This window comes from Plodia interpunctella, chromosome Z, assembly GCF_027563975.2.
Source record: "Plodia interpunctella isolate USDA-ARS_2022_Savannah chromosome Z, ilPloInte3.2, whole genome shotgun sequence".
NCBI classification, from domain to species: Eukaryota; Metazoa; Arthropoda; class Insecta; order Lepidoptera; family Pyralidae; genus Plodia; species Plodia interpunctella.
Genome location: NC_071324.2, coordinates 3887277 through 3911026, shown reverse-complemented (window position 1 = coordinate 3911026; position 23750 = coordinate 3887277). Strand labels below are relative to the sequence as shown.

At 35.4% G+C, this 23750-nt stretch overlaps 2 protein-coding genes and 1 long non-coding RNA gene across 15 annotated transcripts in view; 1 reads left to right on the top strand and 2 right to left on the bottom strand.

The window, feature by feature from the left end:
* Window positions 1–23750, bottom strand: part of Nca (Neurocalcin) — a 95895-nt gene that overhangs the window by 12895 nt on the left and 59250 nt on the right. The window lies entirely within an intron of this gene.
* Window positions 340–23750, bottom strand: part of LOC128683013 (uncharacterized protein) — an 82462-nt gene continuing 59051 nt past the window's right edge. For 4 of the 5 annotated variants that reach the window (XM_053768150.1, XM_053768153.2, XM_053768154.2 and 1 more), the window contains exons 2-5: window positions 11388–11506; window positions 9896–10039; window positions 9541–9669; window positions 340–7047 (exon numbers count right to left, since the gene is read on the bottom strand). In XM_053768150.1, the coding sequence (XP_053624125.1) occupies window positions 6871–7047; window positions 9541–9669; window positions 9896–10039; window positions 11388–11506 (569 nt within the window). In that variant the 3' untranslated portion in view covers window positions 340–6870. Of the gene's footprint in view, window positions 7048–9540; window positions 9670–9895; window positions 10040–11387; window positions 11507–19319; window positions 19404–23750 lie in introns of those variants that run through there. The other variant, XM_053768151.2, reaches the window with a different exon arrangement.
* Window positions 19507–23750, top strand: part of LOC128683016 (uncharacterized) — a 31461-nt gene continuing 27217 nt past the window's right edge. For 6 of the 9 annotated variants that reach the window (XR_008406242.1, XR_008406238.1, XR_008406236.1 and 3 more), the window contains exons 1-4: window positions 19507–19762; window positions 19949–21564; window positions 22622–22768; window positions 23172–23517. This is a non-coding gene — a long non-coding RNA (uncharacterized LOC128683016). Of the gene's footprint in view, window positions 19763–19948; window positions 21565–22233; window positions 22373–22621; window positions 22769–23171; window positions 23518–23750 lie in introns of all 9 variants that reach the window. The other 3 variants (XR_008406244.1, XR_008406243.1, XR_008406237.1) reach the window with 3 other exon arrangements.

Here is a 23750-nt window from a genome sequence, read left to right as displayed (position 1 = left end):
TTATAATAGTCAATATGAGAAAAATGAATTTTCTATACTAGAACCAAAGCAATCCTCTTCTTTGATTTATTCTTGAATTTAGTTTCGTTTAGTTTTTGGCGTGTGGTTTAAATCACACAAAATACAATTTTAGAAATTAAATTTGGAAATCATCGAGTTAGTCAAAACCCGTGCCCTTTGGCTTGACGTGAATTAATTAAATATTAATAAATTAAATAGCAATATATAAGCAGAAGTCATGCTAATTTAATCACGCCTTCATAAAAACTGCGATTTTAACAACAAAAAAAAAACCATGATTGAAATGCCAAAATGGATTAATGGACAAAATACCAACTATTTTGTTTTTGTAATTTGTATATTATACATGAATAGGCAAAATGTGAATCATTAAAAATATGTATTCTTAGAGATACAACAGAGACTTTTATGGGGACATGTGTTTACTTCCATCTATTACAAGTGCCTAAGTATCATAACCTAAAATGGCGCCAGAGGGCGCTTTTACACTAAAATACACCGCATTCTCGATAATAATGAGTATACTATGCACTGTAAATATTTTAAAAAACTTTACTCAGACTTGGAGATTCTTCAGAAAATATGCAGATAATGTTTACCAAAACAGTTTTGTCAAGACACAAATTATTATTGAATACAAGGTTGCTGTGAGCAAAAATAAACTCTTGATCTAACTAACATTTTTGACAGTAACTAACGGAAATATAGCGTTCCATGTGTAAACGACATTCGTCTATGTTAAGGAATTGACAAATTTCATTGTTCGAATGATGATTACAATAATAATACAATTTTATCTTAAACAATACTTTAAATCGGATACATAGATATACACTTAATTAAATTTAAGGATTCCAATAATATATTTTTTTTAGCTAGAATGTCACATATGCATGGAACGCGGAATTACATTTAATACATGGCTTATCACACGTCACGTTCTAGAAAGATTACACATTAAGAATCTAAGACAGCATTTTATCTGATACATGAAGGTTATAGGCCCATGACTGAATTCGGGAGTAACACATCCTGTTTCGTCACGAGGGACTCACTACTTGTTCAAAGTTTTTTGACCGGTTGTGCATCTAATTACATCTTACAATCTATCTATTCTATTACACATGAAGACTATTGAAATAAATAAACACTGAAGTATAAAGTGCTTGTTAGCTGTTACTATAAAATTGTAAAATTACCGGATAAGAAAATATATTGAATAAATTTTATTACGTTTTATCAAATGATGGGATTTGAAAATAGCAAAAACTCTTAAGATGATTTTTAGTACTCATTAAAATGTGTAACGTAAGTACATAATATTTTTAAGTATTGCATTGTATATATAACTGCTTCCAAATACAGAGCTATAATAATTTAGAACGCGATCAAACATGTCGTGTCTGCTAGTGAGAATTTATTCTTGCATAAGAAAGAGTAAAAAACGAAATACACTGCACCATTAACTAAACAATAATATAAAAAACAAATCTCATAAAACTAACTAACAAAAATGCCTATATGAGTTTTATAAGAAATAATCAAATCATGGCAAAAATTGTCCCACTATTTAATAGTTCCATCTGATAAAACGTAATATTACAATAAATACAGAATACGTTTACAGTTTATACCATAAAATAATTATACACAGTATATATCATAAACTTAACATCACATATATGGCGTATATGGCTTACAATTTATTTCTCAGGCGCATTCACGCTCTCGGAACCTGAGAAAATATACTGGGTATCAGAATGAGGTGACGCCGTCTCCCGATCGAGACAAAAAATCTGGCTTTACAGCTCTTTTCGTACACCACATTGTAACACCCTGTATTGAGAAAATAACATGAGTTGATTAAAAATAATATACAATAAATTTATTACAATAATAGACAATAAATTGGCTTTAGAATTAAATTTTGAAATAGAACAAATGATTAGAAAACGTTACACGAACATAATTTCTAGATCTTAATTCGACACATCCAGAATGTAACACAAATTGAATTCACATTTAACGAGACATCTTACGCGTACTACATACGGCATAAATTTACACAAAATCACTACAGAGAATATATGAAATCTGCTTAATTTTGTGCTGCCTTGTGCGCAGTTTCAAGACCAAATTACTATTCGTGGTAGAAGTTATAGAGACGACAAACAGTAAGCTAACATTAAATCTAGTTTCTCCAATTCTAGTCGAAGAAAGTATTGGAATCAGAATAGTTCCAGTTTTAGATACGAAAGCAAACTATTGAATTAGACCGTTTATAGGACAATGACTGTAAACAAATTTGGAAATGTCAAGTGACTATGGTATTCTATCGACTACCAAGTAACCCCGTTTGCCAGCAACTGACACATAGGCCTGGGTCGCGCATAACAATACAAATTATAATTGACGCAACAGAGTAAAATATTATTTCTCGTTCAATGAGATATGTATGCTTAACTGCGAAATGTTGTTTGACATTCATTTCTTCAGTATATTTTAATGATTTTTATACATGGAATGCGTGGCTTTTGTTTCACAACAGTTTGAGCTATAATTGCCACGCGACTGACCAAGGATAAAATGTTTTATTGTTGCTACGTTTCACGCAATAATTTCATAAAATGGCATGATGACGTTGGTGTTTTTTTAAACAAGTCATTTTTAATACTCCAATTTTGAGTCAAATTATGTGATATGTTACGCAACACCCTGTCTACAAGAGCAACCTTCAGGTCCAAATGAGTATTATTGATCCCTCTTTCCTACTTGTATAAAATTCAGTCATTTTTTCTTCAGTTTTATATGTTTATTGTAATCTTTGATTCATTTCAGTGATTTTAATTATTATCCTCTAAATATTCATACTGAGTTCTCACATGACTTTTGACGATAAAACTATACAACATTCGTAAAAAACAAATTATAAAAATAAATAATAAAATATTAAAATTCATTCAATAACTAAATTACAACTTTACATAACAGTTTTTGACATTGTATTAGTGTCTAATCGAAAGTCGAATTTTAGCCGAAATCGCAGCCAAAGATTACTTTAAAGAGTGAGCTTTATCCTTGCTGTGACCGTGCTTTTGGGTGAAGCCGAAGGTTTGCGACCCAATTGCAGAGGCTTAACAAATTTGGCCCAAGCTTGGGACAGTATCCTAATAACAACTTTTAATTTACTTCATGATATTATTATCAAATGTAGCCGTCCAAATCAAAAGGGACCTTATGAAGGCTGGCACTTAAGTCTTTATTGCCTTTGTTCGAATACAATACAACGGTAATTATGGCGTAAGTGTCGGGCGCCAAAGGTCCCTTTTGATTTGGACGGCCGCAAATTATAATTTATATCGAACGTTTAAGTTTTGTCAATTTGCAATAATTTATTGATTAATATAAATTTAAATGACATTATGAATAATGTACCTTCGTCCTTCATCCATTTAGTTATGTTAATTAACGTCTTTGAAGAATAGGATGCAGCGGAGTTTATTGCGCCGCTTCTTAACGGCGCTTTGGAAGACGGCAGTAGATTAAGTTTTAAGTAAATTTTAAGTTGAATAGAGAATTTTGAATTTGGATATAACTGCAGACATTGCTGAAAGCAAGCAATTTTGGATCGGAGGCGATAGATGGCTGGTTATGGCCGTAACCAAAGTCGAACTTCGGGCAGACACTACAATGTATGCACTAATATAATGCAGCAGAATGATTATAAAAATTAAAAGTCGATTGGTATTACTTAGAAACTATACAATAAATAAATCAAATACATTGTGGAATGTTCAAATTAGTTAAAATACAATTCTGGGCACGAAAAAATATAGGAGAAATTATCAGTACAGCTTAATAAATACGTATAAAATTTTAAACCTACCAAATGATTAAATGAGTGAAAACTAGTGTTTCCATACTAAAACAAAGTAGCAAAATTGTTTAAATTTGTGCTACCGAAACGATTTGTGCGTATCATCATATGGTGGCAAATGCATCATGAATATGACCACAATGCCTCGACTGTGACCACAAATCAACTTTAGATCCGCGACCCCTTTAAGTGCTTATGTAGCCGACGGGTTACATTAAATAAATATGTTACTAAATAATGACTACAGTATGAACTAATATATAACCTAAATTTGTGACTAGGGCATACTAAAATGATTTGGTTGCTTACAATATAGTCACCTTTGGCGACATGGAAATAAAAAATGAGAAATAAATAAGGTCAAACAATCATAGCGAGGTTGGGACAGCGTGAGGAAAGTAGAGAAATTATGAGTAAACTATTTACAGAGAACTAGAAGGCACAGTGGGGAAAGATGTGAGATGCTAAATTACCACAGCATAGAATAGAAATTTATGATATAATTTTATTACTAGAGTGGAGATTTAAAATACCTATGTCATAGCCTTAATTGTATACAGAGATGTACAATAGGGCAAAACAATTTGTATAGCTTAAATGATGAAAGGGGTAACAAGCTCATTGGGCATCGGTTCGAAGCCGACCGAGTGAAGTGAAGATCCTGAAGAAGTACATCGAATATAAATGAATAGTACAAACAGAGTAAATACAACATCGATATCCTTTAAAATGTTCACTTCAGGTTAAACATTACTGTTACTTATTATATAGTTCGAGTTAAATACACAGAAAGGATCAGATTGCGTAGGTGGTGCCAACACAGAAAAAACTCCACGCATAGTGATATTTGCTATGAGCAAACTACGCGATTCATCCAAATATCAATCTGACCGATTCTGTTCGTACACAGCTACACTAATTGTTACCTTAAGAGTAAAATATTAAGATTGACATTGTTTATACCGTGCAATATGCATCCGTCGGATAGGACAGTAAGATTCAGAGAGTTCAGGATACATGTCTAAATCGTGAGTGGTTCGGATACAGTACTTATACGGCTAGCGAAGTGGACAATCCGACAGCGACATAATATTGACATACAATTACCGTTCACGTACATTTACCAATAGGAATGGACATTTAATTTTTTTTTACTAATACTCGAGAATTCAATGACGACAAATTTCGTCATTACATTTTTTTTTTGTTTATATTACAATTTTTATACAAGTCGCAGATAATTAGAGAGAAATGGCGAAGCGCAGCTTACAAGGTAGCGTGCCCAATAGTGTCCATGTGTTTGCAGTTAATCTGTTTATCAGGACGAGGTTAGAAATTAAATGCAAACTTTTAAAAAAAATCTATACGTGTTCAGAGCGCGCGAGTGATTTTTTGACAGCGCTTCAATAGGAATAGCAACTCTTAGTCTCGTGCAACTATGGAATGGTGCTCTATAGGAATAGCAACTGTTAGTGCATTCTTCATTTAAACGTTCACGAAATGACATTCAGGGACGTTTCGTGTTCATGTAGGTACACAATTACTAACACGAAATATCTACTATTTTTAATCCTTAACGCAAACGGTCATAAGTTTGACGCATCCGTGGCATGGCATCCTATCTATCAAAATTGATGTAATTTATTTTTCTTTGAAAGGTGTTTTAATCGAAAGTTTTCTTAACCATGAATGGGTATATTATTAAATTTTGAATTTTTAAATTGTAATGTAAATTGGATTGATTTTCCATTTCCAGCACTTCTTGGCTAAATGGCGAGAAACCGTATAGAATCGAGAGTTGTAAAAGCAGAAAGCCTTTGCCCAGCAGTGGGACACAAAATAGGCCTTAAAAGTATTGATTAACTAAACAGCTACGAGCCACGAGCACTTTAGGAGTTGCATAAAACAATACCCGGCTGTAGCTCCGAACATCCGAAATTTGCGGCCTTCGTGCCGAAGATAAAATATGCAAATGCAATCAGCGGGTTCGGTATTTAGTCTGTGGCATAAACCTATACACGCTTCGCAAATCGGTCGGCTAGATAGCCGATTTGGTTCCAATTCATATTATTTATTCATGCGTACCTGCGTGGTGATAATATATAAGGCTTTAAACGTTATGTTATGAAAGCAAATTCATATTCATGACCTCTGAAATCGATTTAGTTCGCGTATAGCTAAGAACTGTTTACTGTTCGCGAGACAAAATTTTCCATATTGAGGATAGATTTAGATTAGTTATTTCTTGAGTTTAATGCAAAACATTTATTAACCTACTACTTTTTATAGAACGATACTATTGTACACGCTCGAAAACCGGTAATTTTTTATAAAGATTATGACGACATAATTATCGAAAAAAGTTTATTCAGTTAAGATGGACGCAAATGGTGGACTTTTGTTTTGTAAACATGCAGGCTGCACTTGACGCCGGCGCATTATGTAAACAACGAATCAAATCAAAACTTGCGATACGTTTTCTCGGCATACAGCCGGCCATCGTTCCACAAAATAGGTACGACCACGAAATGTATGGTCGAACAAAATGCCAAAATGGACATAGACAAGACCAGCTGTACGCATGCCAAGCCGACACGACAACACGACACATTCTTAACTCGAAGACTCGCATGTCAAAATTGGATTCTGAAAATTACTTAATGTCTAAACGATTTATTTAAAAAACTCTCCGAAGTATAAAAATGATGATCATTTGTTTTCGTCAATTAAAATTAATTGTAAGTGTTTTTATATAGACTCGCAATGAGTAACCGCAAGAGAAAGCTGGTATTCTCCGACTAAATCTCGGCAGGCCGCAGGTAGCCTAATACCATCCGAGGTGAAAGGATGTAAATTGTTTCGCCAAGCGCGTGGTGTCGTGTAGACGAGACAACGCCGTCGGGTTATCGTGAGGTTAACAAGGGAGGGTGGGGTTGTGAGGCTGGGCCGTGCTAATGAGGACCTAGGCTCGCTTAGGGCGCTAGCATTTTTGACAGCTCTTCATCTTGGAGGCAGCCCTTGAGGAATTCATCCTGAGTGAGTTGTCCATCGTTGTTCTCATCCATCTTGGCGAATATGTTCTTGGCACGCTCCTCGGCCGAATCAGCTGGTCGGTTACTCGAGCAAGCTCCCAGCATGTCGTAGATGGCCTGAAATATTCAGCATTGTAACCGTAAATCATAGTCGAAATAGTAGAAAAGTTTTAGCTATAGTAATGACTTCTTACTATGCCTGAAACTGAGCAACACAAAATAAACTAAGCCTCAAGTCTCGAGAGACAAAGACGTAAACGAAGCTCTTCATCTAGGGGTGAAAGATCAACTTGGAGGAGAAACTCTAGAATGGTGACAAAACAAACATTGCTATAGAAGATCTTAATCAGATTAACAGTTAAAATCTCACGCTTCAGGGAGTCTAGTTAATCTCTTAAGCTTGAATATAAATTTTATCCGTTTAGCTAGTAAAGCTCAGGCGAGAGCATAGTTAAATTGTTTGTCTCCATTGGCGGGAACTCCGCGTAAACTTCATAACGCGGGGGAGATAACAAGATTAGCACTATCCAACGTCAAACTATGGTAATCGCTGATATTTTCTGAGAAAGGTTTATTCTACTCTTATCACGTGGGAAATGAAACTAATCCTTTCAGATACCTTTGATCTTTTACCCATATATTTCAAACAAGGCATATTTTTATGTAGTTATTGAGACGAAAGGTTTTTAAATGATAATATTTTTGAATAATTTTTATATTCTATATGCTTTTAGGGTTCCGTACCTCAAAAGGTAAAAGCGGAACCTGTGTTTAACTCGCACTTGACCATTTTAGAAATATTATTTAATAGACACGTTTTAATTTTGTGTGCCTTACTAGAATACATAATTTCTTAATTTCAAATATAACTTAAGTTTACACTGTCGTATTATTGCAAATAAATGTTGAACGATATATGGGATGAACATCTGACGAACATCTTCTATGGGGCGGAAAATGAGGAAAATTCACTTCGTCAGCTGAATATCACAGCACGGGTACGAGTAATAATACGAGAGCAAAGTCATCGAGCAGTTTTCTTGGCAACCGGCGAAATCGGATAAATCCGATTTAACAACGTGGCTCTAATTGCGTGCTAAACAACAGGCTTTCTGTATAATGCGAGTAACCTCGGGTTAATTGCGTTTGGGGCGGCGCTGGCCCTAAAGCGGTGCCAGATCGATCCCCACTTACAATTATGATCGTCGCAGACTGCAGTAAAACCAAATATGGCCACTTAATTAAATAGGCAATTCCGACTGGACGAGTTCTTGCCACCGGTGCTAGTTAAAAGCCTTGATTTATATGTAAGTGCATACCGTTAACGAATATTGGTTCTCCATTATATGGGGAATGCAATTATCTATTACATTCATGCATATAATAAAACGGTAAGTATATATCTGTATATAGGAAATATTAAATAAAAATAATTATGGGGCCTAATAGAAGCTAAAACAATATTTTATTTAATTTTCGTCTGTCAGTTATGTTTGGTCTACTAGACCTTAACCAGGTGAAATTTGTTAAGATGGCTATGACCCAAACACAGACATGCAGAGTAAAAAAAATAAATTAATCAGGAAAAAAATTTGGCAAACCTTATTGTGTCATATATCAAATGAAAGGGCTCGTTATGAGGATCTCAAATATATTTGTTATTATTGTAAAATAACAGTTTCGATGTAATTCATGAAAAAAGACGAAAGTTGACTGCTTTTATGCAAAAAATATTCATTGATTCGAGAAAAATTGGATAGATGGCACTAGTGGTTTTACGAAATTACGCTATGTTCACGGATTCGCGTTGGGATGTGCCTGAGTTCGGCGAGAGTGTGGAGTTAACCCCATGATATCCGAAACTACTGAGTCTAAAATTACGAAAAAAAAGCGGCCAAGTGCGAGTCGGGTTCGCCCATGAATGGTTCCGTATTGCGGTTTACGATTTACGACATATAAAAAAAACTACTTGATCTCATTCAAACCAATTTTCGGTGGAAGTTCACATGTGATGTACATCATATATTTTTTTAAGTTTTATCATAGTTTTATCATTTTGTCTCTCGCGCAAATTATCAGTTTAGAAAAAAAAAATATTAGAAACCTCAATATCAATTTTGAAGACCTATCCATAGAATGGGTTTGATAAAAATATTTTTGAGTTTTAGTTCTAATTATGGGGCCAAAATATATAGTTTTTTTTTTCGTGCAAAATAAAATCTTAATACGGTTCACAGAATACATCTACTTACATACGGATGGACAGACATACAGACATGACGAATCTATAAGGGTTCCGTTTTTGCCATTTGTCTACGGAACCTTAAAAATACAAAATATAGTTCATTGCTTAAATATAGATTGCCGGAATACCTATAAGAATTGTATACGTAACCCTCTTCACGCGAGAACTCGCACTTGACCGGTTTTTTATTTAAATAATACGCACGTAGTTAGGGGAAAAAACAATTGACGTTTATTTCGTTTCAATAATGGTGAAAATGTGTCAAACGCGGCACATACTACCTGTCGCCGCTCGGCCAGCGCCAGTGCCGCCCATTACGAGTCCACTACACCAAGTATGCACGACACTTAACCGAACCTACTAACCTGAACTATTTTCGTCATTTCTTGGATATCTATAACGCCATTTCCATCCACATCGTACATGCGGAAAGCCCATTTAAGTTTCTCCTCAGGAGTCCCGCTAGATGTCACGTGAATCGCCTGAAGGAATTCCTATAACAAACATAGTCACCTCGATACACAAAACAAGTTAACAATTTGTTCATCAAAGTTTTCACGGACCGTACAAAAGCCCCGAAATACAGAAAATTTATAAAATCGCATTGCGAAAATTTAAAATTTCAAAACAGTCGCTAGAGCAAAGTTGTTAATTAACTTTCGCAATTGAAGCAATGAATAAAACAAGACACGTTTTAATTTTAAATTCTTCTTAAGGTACCTTAAAATCTATGTATCCGTTCTTGTCCATGTCGAAAGTGCGAAACACATGATCGCAAAATTCGACAGCATTGCCAGAGGGGAAAAACATCTTGTACATATCGACGAACTTAGCCGGCGTTAGCCGTCCGTTCGGGCAGTCTTGCTGTAATGGAAAAATAAAACTAGTTAAAATCATTAAATACGTCCAGTTAAAAGTACATGTAGACGGATGAAGCTTTAAGCTGAAATACTAACAAATTAGAACCAATTGAGGTACCTTTTTATTTTTACGGGATTTTTAAGGTCATTTACGATTACTATAAAATTATACATATTATTGCTAAATGTGTTGAAATAAAAACAGCAACAAAAGATAAGCAGCTGTTTTCATTCGTTTTTTATCAAAATAATATGTTTACAATTCTATGAAACGTGTTTTGTGCTTCCGGAACAACGAATCACACTCTTTGCAATATGAATTTACGGATCACCCTGATTTTTCACTAAAACTTCGTTTAAGACAAATACGTCTCAACAGGTTCTAAATCGTCTGCACCAAGCGGCAACCTCCCAAATAATAAGTCGTACATCAATTCGTATCATTGCCTCTGCCATTGCAAAATATGTGTACATATTTTACAAAACCCATATCATACTCTTACAATATTCATAAAAGATGAATGAAGTTTAGGAAGGGATAAGGTTTTGTGAACATCCTACTAATATTATAACTGCGGAAGTCTGTCTGTCACGCTTTCATGACTAAATCGCTGGGCCGATTGAATTTGATATGTTTGACCTCGGGCGGAGATGCGGGCAACAGCTCGTATACTATACATATTTTACAGTTCACTCACTATCGAATCGATTCGAAGTGAGACGCAGCGAACCAAACACATTACGCCATTGTGACGCAACGACAACCACACTCTAAACCCTGTTTTTCATAACTGCCAGTATATCCCGTGAATAGAGAAAATAGATGTCAAGTGTTATCTGATGTCAAATGTACATTGATGATCGGGATATTGGATTTTCCACGTCCGTCCTCAGAGGTGAAAAGTGGGAACGCGATTGTATTCCATAGATGCAACGATCTCGATAAAATAAAAAAGGGAATCGCTTTCCATCGCCCAAGGGATATGAAACTGAAAAGATATTGTGTTGAAACTGAATCCCTGAAAATGATAGAGGTGACATTTGAAATACGCGCCTTTCCGACTCATGAAATTGAAACTTTAGAAAAAACATGCAAATTTTCAGTATTTTTTGTGAAAATTTGCAATAAAATTACAAATTAATACAAAATATTAATCTTCTATTTAGAAAGCACCTCAAGTCTTTCTCCCTAAGTTTCCTGCATCAATGAAAATTACCTTGCTCGTTTCTAGTTTAAACAAAGCCTATCGTTTCCAATACCAACAAATAAAATATACTTATTAGTCTACATAACTTCTATACTTACGCAAAGGTCGTTTTCAAATTTATAGCGATTCCAGAATACGTCTTACCTTGAACCCTTTGTACCACTCTTTAATAGTGGTCTCATCGTAAGAGGTGTGGGTTTTGAGGAAATCCATGTCCTCCTTGGTGAGTTTGTCTTTACTCACAAAGCAACCCATTGTGATTTCTGTAACAATAGAGAAAAACGTTAAGCTAACTCTGTCATCTCCACATATGGCGGTGGGTGTTCGGGGCTGTGACGCCGTGAAGCCCGGGGTCAGCGTATAAAATAAACTTAAAATTTTGAAGATTTCATAGTTATACAATTACAATCGGCCTGACGTCAACCCGCATTGGGAAAGCAAGTGTTGCCAATCAGAAATAAGACTAGACTACATATGCCTTAGTCACCTCGTACGACATTCACAGGAGGATATGGATTGGTTCTATTCTATTCTATTGGAACCACACGACACAAAAACGAAAACCGTTGCGCTGACTACCTATAAATAAAGCCAAACGTTACGAACTTCGGAGTACCTATATATATATTATCAGGATGTTTTTTCGTATTTTATTCCCAAAGATTATTTCTTTCACATAAACTTTATAATGAACCTGTATTTACAGCAATTGTTGGGAATGGTTTATTTACGCTTCTTTATTATGCCGAGCCACCCACGTGAAAAGATGGCCGTTTTCAGACGAGATCTGTCTCTTCTCGGAAATAGAATTTTTTCAATCGATCTAATACAACTCTATTCTCTCATCTTATATTTTAAGTACCTACTATATTAAAATCGATGGCGGAATAACCTTAATAAAACATTTTTTTTAATGAATACATTCGACTCACATACAAACACGCCATGTATTTTTTATTTATACACAAGCAGCCAAAACACAAGTGTCCAAAAAATTAGGGAATTACATATTTAATAGAAAACAACAACATACATCGTAGTATCGAACCGAATCACCTCAAAGCGATGTTATGGGGTTATAAATAGTTACGAATAAACTCATCGAAGTTGGCTCATGTTCATAAAAAAAATAGAACAGTACACAGAGTTTTAGTTCATTTTACCTGTGAAAAAGTAAAGTCACACGAAAGCTCAAAACTACATGGAATGAACTATAAATATTTGAGTAGTTACACTTTGCGCACAGCGACCTGGCGGGTATCTATCTGCGAGTGGCAGTGACCTCAAAACATCGACTTTTTCATCGACTATAAGACATTATGCATACAGAACAGACGCTCCGAATAGCTATTTTAAGAAATAGGTAAGCACTGAATAAAGACATTATGTATTCCTGAAGAAAATTTGACTTTGTTTTGCATCGGAATAGCTTTATTACATGGAGGGATAAGGAAATAAAGCTTCTTTTATCTGAAGAAAAATGTTCCTAAATACACTACTCAAGTGGCTCAAACCACTATATTGTTGATAATTTCGATGAAAACATGAGAATCGTGCGGATTTTTCGATATTCCTATTTCTTAATATGCTACAAATAAAAGTAAACAATACAACCCATATTTGCTGGTACGCGTTCTAAGCAATAAATACAGTTGCGTGACGACCAATAGAAAAATTGTATAGATTAAATATTTCCTAAATTGTACGACATTTTAAATGTGAGTAATTTTATGTCCGTCTAACATTTGAGGCCGAAGAACAATTTACTTTTATTTCAGCGGCAATTTCAAGCACACAATTTCGAATAATTATGTTTTACTAAAATCATATTTCTATTTAATATCGACATCGTCAGATCTAGACGTTTGTAGTGAAAAAATCACAGCCACAGACGATAGTATACGATGCTAGGGTATCATTTATTTTCGTTCGCCATATTGTTGCAGAGGCGAGAAGTGAGAACAAATTACTGCAGACGAGTTAACTCCGCAATTCGGTGGTGGCGAGGCAAGACCGCTCGACTCACTCTAAGCCCCGGTGAAATTAACCTCATTAGCCTCATTAAAAAAATATCGGATATACAACATTGTACTGTTCTGTGCATCTTTTTGCCTGCAAAATCTTGTCATCTAAAACGAAGATGTATTTACAGTATTTCGTATTGTATCATATCAGTAAATGATAGTAGGTAATAAATTGTTTTCTGATTATATATTTCTTAGAAGATAATATAAATTCAAGTTTTAAAAAATTGAAAAAACCTTATGAAACAAAGTTGCAGATATACAATTTGTGTTCAAAATTCAAAGACGATAAATAATGTAAGACCAATGATTGTTATCATTGGTCTTACGAGATAGAGGTTATTGTCCAATAGTTGAATACCTATGTTTATTGTCATTGGGCACGGTTGGTATTTGATGCGACAAGGCAGGGCGTGGAAATGTCACGGACGCGTAGCCGATAAAGATAAAGCAACCGTGAATAACCCCGCCACCCGGAGACCCTTCCCGATATTTAATTCGATTAAAATCTGAGAAAATCTGAACAACGTCAATATTTTTTTTGGGTCATAATAGAGACCGAGCAAGGACCGTCGCCTACAACAGCTTTACATACCAGAGATATGTTTTAAAGGCAAATACATATAATTAAAGCAATGAAATACGAAATAGTTGAGTTATCAATTTCGTATCCGACTCTAGGCAGAAGCCACCTTCCGCTAAAAAAGCCGAGACAAAAATTAATCAGTGGAATATCTACAGGATTCGAGCCTAGAATCTTTCAATCAAAGGCGCTTTAACCACTAAACCCCGCTTCTAATCTAGCTAGAAGGTGACAATAGGTCACACTGACAGGACTGGTGCGGAGATGGATCGATAGCACACCTCTTTTATCTTAACTGCGATACGGGCGCAAGGGTGCTCTTTCCAGCAGACTTTTCAATTTGTTCAGTGACTTATGGCCTTAGTAGTGTTAGTTTAGATATCTACAAAGCCTGTACTCTCGGTGATAGTGTAGCTTCCACAAGAAAATCAATTTAAAGTTTGCTCTAAAAAGAAATTGCCAAATAACTTATCTCTAAAAAAGAAAATCGGGCTAAGCTTTTAGAGGCGTGTTTCTTGCGGTTTTTTCTCGCGAATGCACTGTGCTTTGTAACCCGAGCTACACTTACCGTTAATTCAGTTGTATGTTTCATTTTATTTTCTCTTTCTTCATTAGACCACGGAGCTAGACGTAAATTATATTTATCTATTCATGAGCTATGCTACTACGAGTAGAATTTGATTCACCTGCCAAAACAAGCAAGAAGAAATATGAGCATATAATTTCGTAATAGCGCCAATCGTCAAAGTTGTAATACTAGTTATTACAACTGCAAAGAAACCCAGTAAGCCATAGTAAGTACTAGTTAGGTATAATTTGAATGAAAGGCAAAACCTGTGGGGATTTTCTTTGAATCACGCATCCACGTATGGCGCTAACGAGAAATTTAAATAATCCGCTTTATTAGTATCGCCAACGAGGCTTACGGCAATAAATTCTGCGGGCCAGAAAATTATTGTGAAATCTGCGTGGCTTTGTGAAAAAATACAACGTTAAATCTATTCAATTCTGATGAACGTGACCAATACAAATTTAATGAAGCTCGCTTTCGGATCGAAGGGAAATTAGATAAATTAAGTCGACACCACCGATGGGCTCGCGATAAAAACGCCAAATCATCCAACAAATCCATCAAGGGCCTATTTAGACGTTGGCTGAGCTAGTCATGGTTCTGTTTTGGTAAAATTTAAAGTTTCGACATTGTAAGTACCTCATCAGTCTTTTGTTTTAGTTTTACTAATCGGTTTTCTATTATATATACGAAATTTCTGACGTTTATTCCAAAATTCCCATGCGGCAGAAGCCAGGTGATTTTGGATTACAACGATGTCTTTTTCATTCTTTAAAAAATATAAATTGACAAAATATATATAAGAAATCTAAAAACTACAGGAAAACAAGGTTGGTACCTTGTCTAAATTCGCCTAAAGGCCTCCAACCAACTGAATTACAAGACCGAGTCACAATCTCCAAGCACTCTTTGTTCTATAAGCATTTGTTACTACGTCATAAAATCTGATATGTAATGGTTATTTTGAGAAGTTACTAAACGCTATGGAAAAAATAGTTTAAGTGATTTATCTGTATTCAATGCGATATACCGAAATAGTTTTACGATAATACGCGGAGAGCTAAGGTGAGAATTTCGATGTTGAGGGCCAACTGAACGGAGAACGTGCCGGAGCATACTAGTACCAGTATTTGCATCAAATATCAGACAGCCGACGGTAAACACAATGGAGCGCATGCAATACATCACTGAATGTTCGCCTTTAACCTCAAACAGACGAAACATTAATCCAGGCGTGCTATCTCATACAGGCGTTTGTGGTATCACGGATTATGTCTGCGGAATTGTAAAAATACTTCATAGGGTGTTTTGGGAATACATTCAGTATAGACAGTGGATGCAGCAGCTGAAACCAAGGATTAACGTGAAACAATAATTGGGGCCAACTAGCGGACACACGAGTCTTCTCATTAGGTCCCTTTCCGTTTTATCTTTCCCAAGCAGAAGAAATGTGAAACTTCGACTCTAATGGCAGGGATTTCTTGTGATTGGGTTTTTCTATTCCTAAAGGCGACATCATGTGTCCAAGAAAACAATAAAGAAGGCGGAGGAGACTGTGGAATAATTAAGAGTCGGCGCACGATTCAAAAAAGGTTAAACCAGCCTCATTAAGTAGTTAGAACGGGGCCGTTGATGCAAGCTGACATCCCATGCTGAGCACGTCGCACGCTCCCAGCGCTTTTGCAGCACAATTCCACGTCACCCCTAGACTGTTATTACTATGCTGCATTTGATGTCACTTCACCGGTCAATCTCAATAGCGCTGAAAAGTTCCCCCACTATTTGAAATAAACCGTATATTTATTCGTGTAACACGTATAGAGAAATAATGAAGGCTATATAAAGTAGCCGATTACTGTGTTAAGGTGGCCATAAACTAAGAAATGCCGTGTAAAATAGTAATAGTAGGTACCTACCAAGTCGACTGGTGGTGGAAACGAAAGAGCTGAAGTTTTGAATTATGCAAGCATTTAGGTCGCGAAGCCTTGAGTGGGACTCACTAAACAAGACTCCAGAATTAGAGTCACTAGATTTTGACAAGACAAGCCAGAAATATAGTTGCCTAGCCTGGTCAATGCACGATGCAACGACAATCTAGACAAGTCAACATGACAGCCTGACATGTAAATATCAAACTGTGGCAATTTACAAAATTACATAGTGCATTTCTAAACGCTGAAAACACCAATCAAATTGATGGCTCACGGGCTCTGAATACTTCATGACATAAGTGCCGAGCGCAGTGTTGTATCCTGCGGTAATCAACTTACACGACAGTACTAAAATAGAATACTTCTTTAAAAATCAAAGAGTTGTCGTTGTTACGAAACCCAGGAAAGAGTTGATAAATAAGGACTAATATTTTATAAACACACAGATTTAAAGCTGTTGCTGGAGATTTCGTTATAGTATATAATGAATCGAGCTTCGCTCGGATAATAATACTTGATGATGATTGATTGAATTTTTTTCATGTGAAAACGGAATATCACATATGAGATCGCACATCTAAATAAATTTTAATAGAAAATATATATAATATTTATATTTTATACTCATTGAATTTAATCTATGAATATTATCTGTCAAACTTAGATGCCTATCTGCTATTGCTATTCTCTATGTAATTGATACCCTATACACTCGTTACACATGCTGGGTTTTTGTGTCATAACTAATTCTAATGTATATAATTGCTATACAATACCATTCCTGAAATCTATTTTATATCGATATATTACACACAATACCAAAATTGAACAAAGTCAACTTATTCTAAAAGAAAGCGTGTACTTAATTATTATTTATTATTTAGAGCGAACGTTGGTTAAGAAAGTAGTTGTCAGTCAAGTACAATGGCCATCAAAGATACTCGCTACTCGGAAATGTAGGGGTTTCCACAATGGCATAATAGCAAGCGTTTGTGTGAAAACAGGTAAAAACGGAAAGAAAGAAAGAAAAGGTAATTTTCTGTGTTGGCAGTTAACACTTATTTAAATTTTGGGTGCTTAATTAGTTAGTAAATGAGATATTCCCTTTTTATACATTTTTAAGACTTCACACTTATTTCGAAAACATCTAAATTTTCATTAATTTCCCAACATTATGAAGCAAAAATCAGTCTTAACATTAGGAAAATAAACTCCGAACGAAAGTATTGATCCTCCTTTTATTTTGAAAAATGTTATCTCGCTACAAATAGTTCGCCATTGAATTTTGATCAAGCAAAAAGTTATATCGAGTCTGGAGCTTGTGCCAGTCACGGCGTGACGCTTTTGTTTCCTATTGGACCCCTGAATTCTAAACAAGAAAATATTTTAACTATTCAGCTTGCTCTCTTATTTATAAACTTAAAATTTTTCGAAGCAAAGTAACGAACGTAATTGAAGGTTAAAAAATAAGTTAAAACATAAGCCTAGTCAACGTATCGCTGTTTCACAAGATACACAGCTGTGCTACCATAAAAGTTTAACTTACCTAATCATACAAAAAATAAACGTAGATTCGTAAATAATAGCGTAAGTAGATAAAGTTTGCAGCAGCGCGGTAAGGAAACGCGCACCGTAAGCCTTCAGATAGACGGATAAAATATTTTTCACCCAGTTTTAACGTGAAAAACTTCATAAACTTTTTCATAGTCAAGAAACAACTTTATCGACATAAGATGAGAGTTTATTAAACGCTTATATATAACTTTAGCCGAAGATTTACAAGAAACGTCAACTAATTGCGCCTAGGATTGTAGCTGAGATCGGGACGGAAGATGGACGGCGAAAATATTTCAAGACAACATTTGCTCTCAGACTGAACAGTCTGAGCTTTTCACGAGATTTTACGAAATTGTTCGCTATGGATGGATGCGAGGTACGCCTTAAAAATATTTCATTCCACAGACGACGTCGGATAATTACGATATTGTGATAGTTGTCATATCTAGTTTAGGTTTTTTGTGATTGGATGCTTTAAAATAGGGAAGCTTTGAAATAAATTTAAAACTTTTCTGCAATGAGAACTTGAGAAAATGAATCACAAAGGAATCACAATGTCGTGTACATTATAATTCCTTTGTGATTCATTTTCTCAATCAAAGCTAATCGTAAAAATATTGTTAAGAAAGATGACAGAGAGACAGAATACTGTTTACCATTCAACAATTTACTTATTGCAATTGTCACACTTTGTCCTATTCATAACAATGAACAAATACATCATGATACGTCAACATAGCCTAACCCACTGCTGGAAAAGGGCATATTTCCTAATCTAGGCCTACTCCTACTCTACCTACTCTATTCTAGGCCATCACAATCTAGTTTTTGTTAGCAAAATTTAAAAAATCGACCCATTCTGACGACAGATACCCACCGCTTAGCTCTTCAATCCTGAAATAACACTCGATTCTTTAACATTATATTACTAAAGATGTTTAAGGAAAACATTAAAACTGTGTGACGAAAGTTTTGTAATAGTTAAAACGCTATCTCATGTTGCGGCACGGCAATGTAGAAACGTCAATTACGGTAAGCAAACAAGAGAACTTTACTCATTTATAAGTCAGGGGCCGGATTCAACAGAGAGGATGTGAACTACAAACACTAAATCTCTAATCTTTTATAATGGAAATCCGCTCGAGAAAATAAAATGACTAGGCTGTTAAAATCTATTCAAATGCTAATCAACTGCTATAACTTGCTGTAGAGATCGATTAGCATATAGATATGGTCTATGCTACGCGAATTGAATTGAAATTCTAGCGCCACAATAGATATAGATAGTAAGAAATGATGCAACCGACCATGCGATTGAAATTAAGTAATTAACCAAGCACATGTTACATTCACATTTATTACATTTTTTAAATGCAAGGTAATCATTACTGGTAAACGTAAAATATTTACCCAAAAGCACTTTCCGCATCTAATTTTTAACATGTCTTAAGAATAAAGAAAATAAAGTACTTCCTGAATATATTATAAAAATATTTATACAGTAAATAAAATTATCTTCCAAGATTGACTAAATCAATTATGCCATCGAGTGGAAGCATTGAAAAGGCGTGGCCGAACAGAGTGGCGTCAACAATCATCGACTTTCCTTGACATCTACACATTAGATATTTACTGCTTTGATCGATTGATCTATTTTTGTTTGATTTGTATTGTTTCTTGAACTTGATCATGCTATTGTGTATCTAGATTTTCATTAATTAATATAATATTGTGATCGTAGCCTTCGTACAATTCATAATTTCTAAGTAACAATTCTAAATCTATAACTTAGACATCTGGTATAAACAACAAAAGAAACTAATTGGTAGCGGCTGCACAAAGTCCATTATGTCGTACGTATGCCTCTTTGTCCTTCTATCCTATATACTATCCTACTTAGTAAAATAACAATATCCCCTTACCTATGATTACTCGAGCGGAAAATAAAGATCTAACAAGTTACTGACAAGACTCAGATCACGCATGATCTTGAAGAATAACGTAAAAATAAATAAACTAATCTTTCTTGACTGTTTCAGGAATTTTAGAAAAATACAATGAAATAATCACATTTTTATAAATGTAACTGGACATTGAATCAACTGACCAGCAAGGCAATGAGACAACATGTAATGGCAAATTCAGCTCCGAATAGGACATTTTATTCCCTAAGAGAATCGGAAAAAGACATAAAGCTGTCCGAATTGAAATGTCGATATTATTCCCGTCCTAACATACAACCCATTTGCGAACGAGCAATATGAAATGGTAAAAATAAAAGTCGAAAAGTGAACGTAGCATAAATGAACGACTAGACTGCCACTACTACACTTTTAATACTTACCATCTTTCCACTGCGCCCAATACTGACTAAAAGAGAAGAAAAATGCTTGCCGCTTAAATTAACTTTGCACTTAGTCTACCGTTGACGTTTAACCTTTGCCGTCTACTTCAAGAATATTGTCAATATCGTGGGGGAAGTAATGTAGCAATTAATGTGAACTTCTTTTAATCCCTAGGGTGCGGTGGGAATGCATCTGAACACTGCTCTCGACTACAGAGTATTTTAGATTTTAATAGAGTGCTTAATAAATATTGGCATCGGGTTTAACTCTTGTTAACTGAAATATACATCTGTATTTTAAATTGTGTAAAAAAGATGTATTTTGTGCTATCTATAAACAAGAGCCTTAGCTCTGATGGCTTTCACTGAGAAATCAAGTCAAACTTAATGAAGAAATTAAAAACCCTATGGAAATAGATCATAATAGAAACTAACGGACGACGACAGGACAAAGAAAACTTCTGTCGGACCGGATATTCGAAAACTTTCCGTATCACCCGATGTGTTGGAGACAAAAGACTGTTACGTCATTCAGAAGCCCTGAGAGACTACACAGATTTATATAGTGCAACATGTACTATACAGCTGCAGCCCGAGGCTGTCCTCACGTGGGAATTTCTTGATAGGTATCAATTTTCAAGTAAAATATTACAGATTTTACTCTGTGTACAAAATTCATAGAATCTATTATTTTACATTGGACGTAAATCAAAACATCCTCAAAACCACCCACGTTTATAATATTAATGGCAAGTTCGCGGTAACAGCATAGATAAAGTAATCAATAGAAAGAACTTGGCTAGGATAACGCCAATCTACACTACTGACCATGATCGTGGCGAAACGAATTACTTTGCTGAATTTTTGATACAAAGCAATCCCATTAAATCAAAGCAATGAACGACGATTGGCCTCAATCATGGCGGATAGTTCAGGTATTAAATGTAAACACCTGTTACACTAGATCAGATTACACTGACTGACGTTGAAAGCAATCTGGACAACCGTTAGCAATTCTGTAACTCGCTGATTTGGGTATACTATCCTACAGTACTTCTAAAAGAGAGTAATAATACTAAGGATACATTACAGACTTTCAAGTCGAAAACATTAATGCGATTATAAATTCAATGAGACGAGCTTACACTTTGCGTTAACTGCTTCCGACTTGTGAGCAGAATACTAAGTCAATGATTATTCATGATAAAATTATTTCATTATGCCAAAATCTCAGATATGCAAGTCTTCGAGAGAGTGGATAATTGAATAAGACGTTACACGAGGCGTCAACATAGAATCAACATTATTATGGTAAGTATATTAATTTTAGGTTCATTTTCCAAAGTATACATATATGCGATCAGTGAAGTGTTATTCCAAAGTCAAATGATAGGATCGATGAATTTATGTGGTGTACAAACAATAACTACGACTTAAATCAAGAAGGCATGCAACAAATTTGCTTGTTTATATTAGATTTATCCATTTCACGAAATTAGCATTCTGATTTTTAATTTCATTCATTACTCTTTAATTTACGACCTTAAAGATAAGATATATTGTAAGATTATATAAGGTAATTATTTTTCACAATTCTCCATTTTGGCCGTGTGACTATGTAGTTAAAAGCAATGCAGCAATGAAATAGCCTCAAAATATATGTATTTTAGAATAAAACACAAATAAGTACTTTTATTGTTGTCAGAAAGATCTCATTGCTTTCAATGTGTGATAAATAAATCATGGCCGTGCAATAAACCCTCAACGGTTTATGAGTTGCCACGTCTGGACCCATTCCTGGGTGCACCATCTGGGTCATGCTTATCACAACAATGCAATGTCATCCAAGCTAAACGCGTGAACAAAATTTCAGCTCAATTGGTTGATGATATCTGCTTCAAGTAAAATTCCACCCGAGACATAGCGACATACATAGTTACATTGCCAGTTAAATAATAGCTTCTTCTAAAATCGCAATAGGAGCCGGGAACCGCCAGCGGCAACGCTATTCCAATTTCGCTTCGCCATCTTGCGTACAGGCCGTTTCCTGCCCGGCAGGGACTGCCATGTAGAGCCTGTCAGCCGTCTGCCTCCACCGATTGTTCCTACAATGCTGGCCGTGAGCAGAAATAAACTTACTCGCTCTTTCTATTCTATTTGCTGCAAATGTCGAGGCCAACTTGGCCTTGGTCGTGTCCTTAAATAAACACTCTAAGTGTTAAGGTATACTTTTGAAGGCAAGCTCTAAATTATTATGCAAAATTTATTTCTACCGATGCAAGTATATACTTGCATATGATCATATGATCATGTAATAATATTGGTATATCCTATGAAATGACAGTATTAATGGCTTTATCCGTTTCAGAATAACTAATTCTCCACATCATATCACGGATGATTGCCAAGGGGATTGGGACAGATTATGAATCCACACGTCATAGGATCCTTATTAATGTAATTAACTTTATCTAAATAGCATTTTGGATTGCCGAGAATTTTGATGTGACTTACGGTAAAAGTTATTTTTCTGCATTTCTAAATTTAAGCCCAACAAAGTTCATTGAAATTGATCACTCTTTTGTTATGTTAGTTGGTCATGATCAAGACAGATGTGTTTGAAAAATGTCTTCCATTTCGCTTGAGGATACCTGACACAATTACACCCATATGGATGGTTTGTGTCATCGGTCAAACTTTGAGTAAAGTTTATGTCGTCAATAAAAATTAGAGAAATAACGCTTTGTCATTGTTGGTGGAAAAAAGTATTGTTTTTACAAAAAATGCTATTGCAATGGTAGTGATGCGGCGCATGTTAATTTCGGGATAAATTCGGAATCCGTTGACAGGCCTAATTCGAATCAAGTACGCTGTCGACGTCACAGGTTCATTTGTCATTTGTACTTTATATTCCGCAGGTTCCCGCATTGATATCCCTTGAAGCAGAAAGGGTTCTATCTCGGCCTCGAACGCGTTATTCCATATACATTCCGACCCCCGGACAAACCGTGTGAATACACCTCTGGATCGGAGGAGGGGCATAAAATAACGATTGATAAATACATAACAGGGCCTATTAAATCGAAATAGTTTATTTAAAATCCAGAGAATATGCATTTTGACATCACCGCGCGAAGTAGAGAAAAAAGTAGGACAGCGAACCCTAGATTCCGACGCTTTGTGGCTAAGGAAATAACTGGGAAAGCGCTGAAATGAGAGCGAGCGACGCTAAATAAAATTCCAGTCATTGGATAGATAAATCAGGTAATAGTGTAGTTACAAACAACATGTTCTGTTCAGTAATAAGATGTATCCAACGAACATCCAGACACAAACACGTTGCACTTCGAAACACAACATGAACATACACACGCTTTATAGTTATACTAAACGCAACGCAACCACTCTCTTATTTCCGAGTAACAACATGATGCCGCTGCCAAGAAAGGGAAATGGCAATTTTCTACATTTCCCAGGACTTTGACATCGCTTTTTAC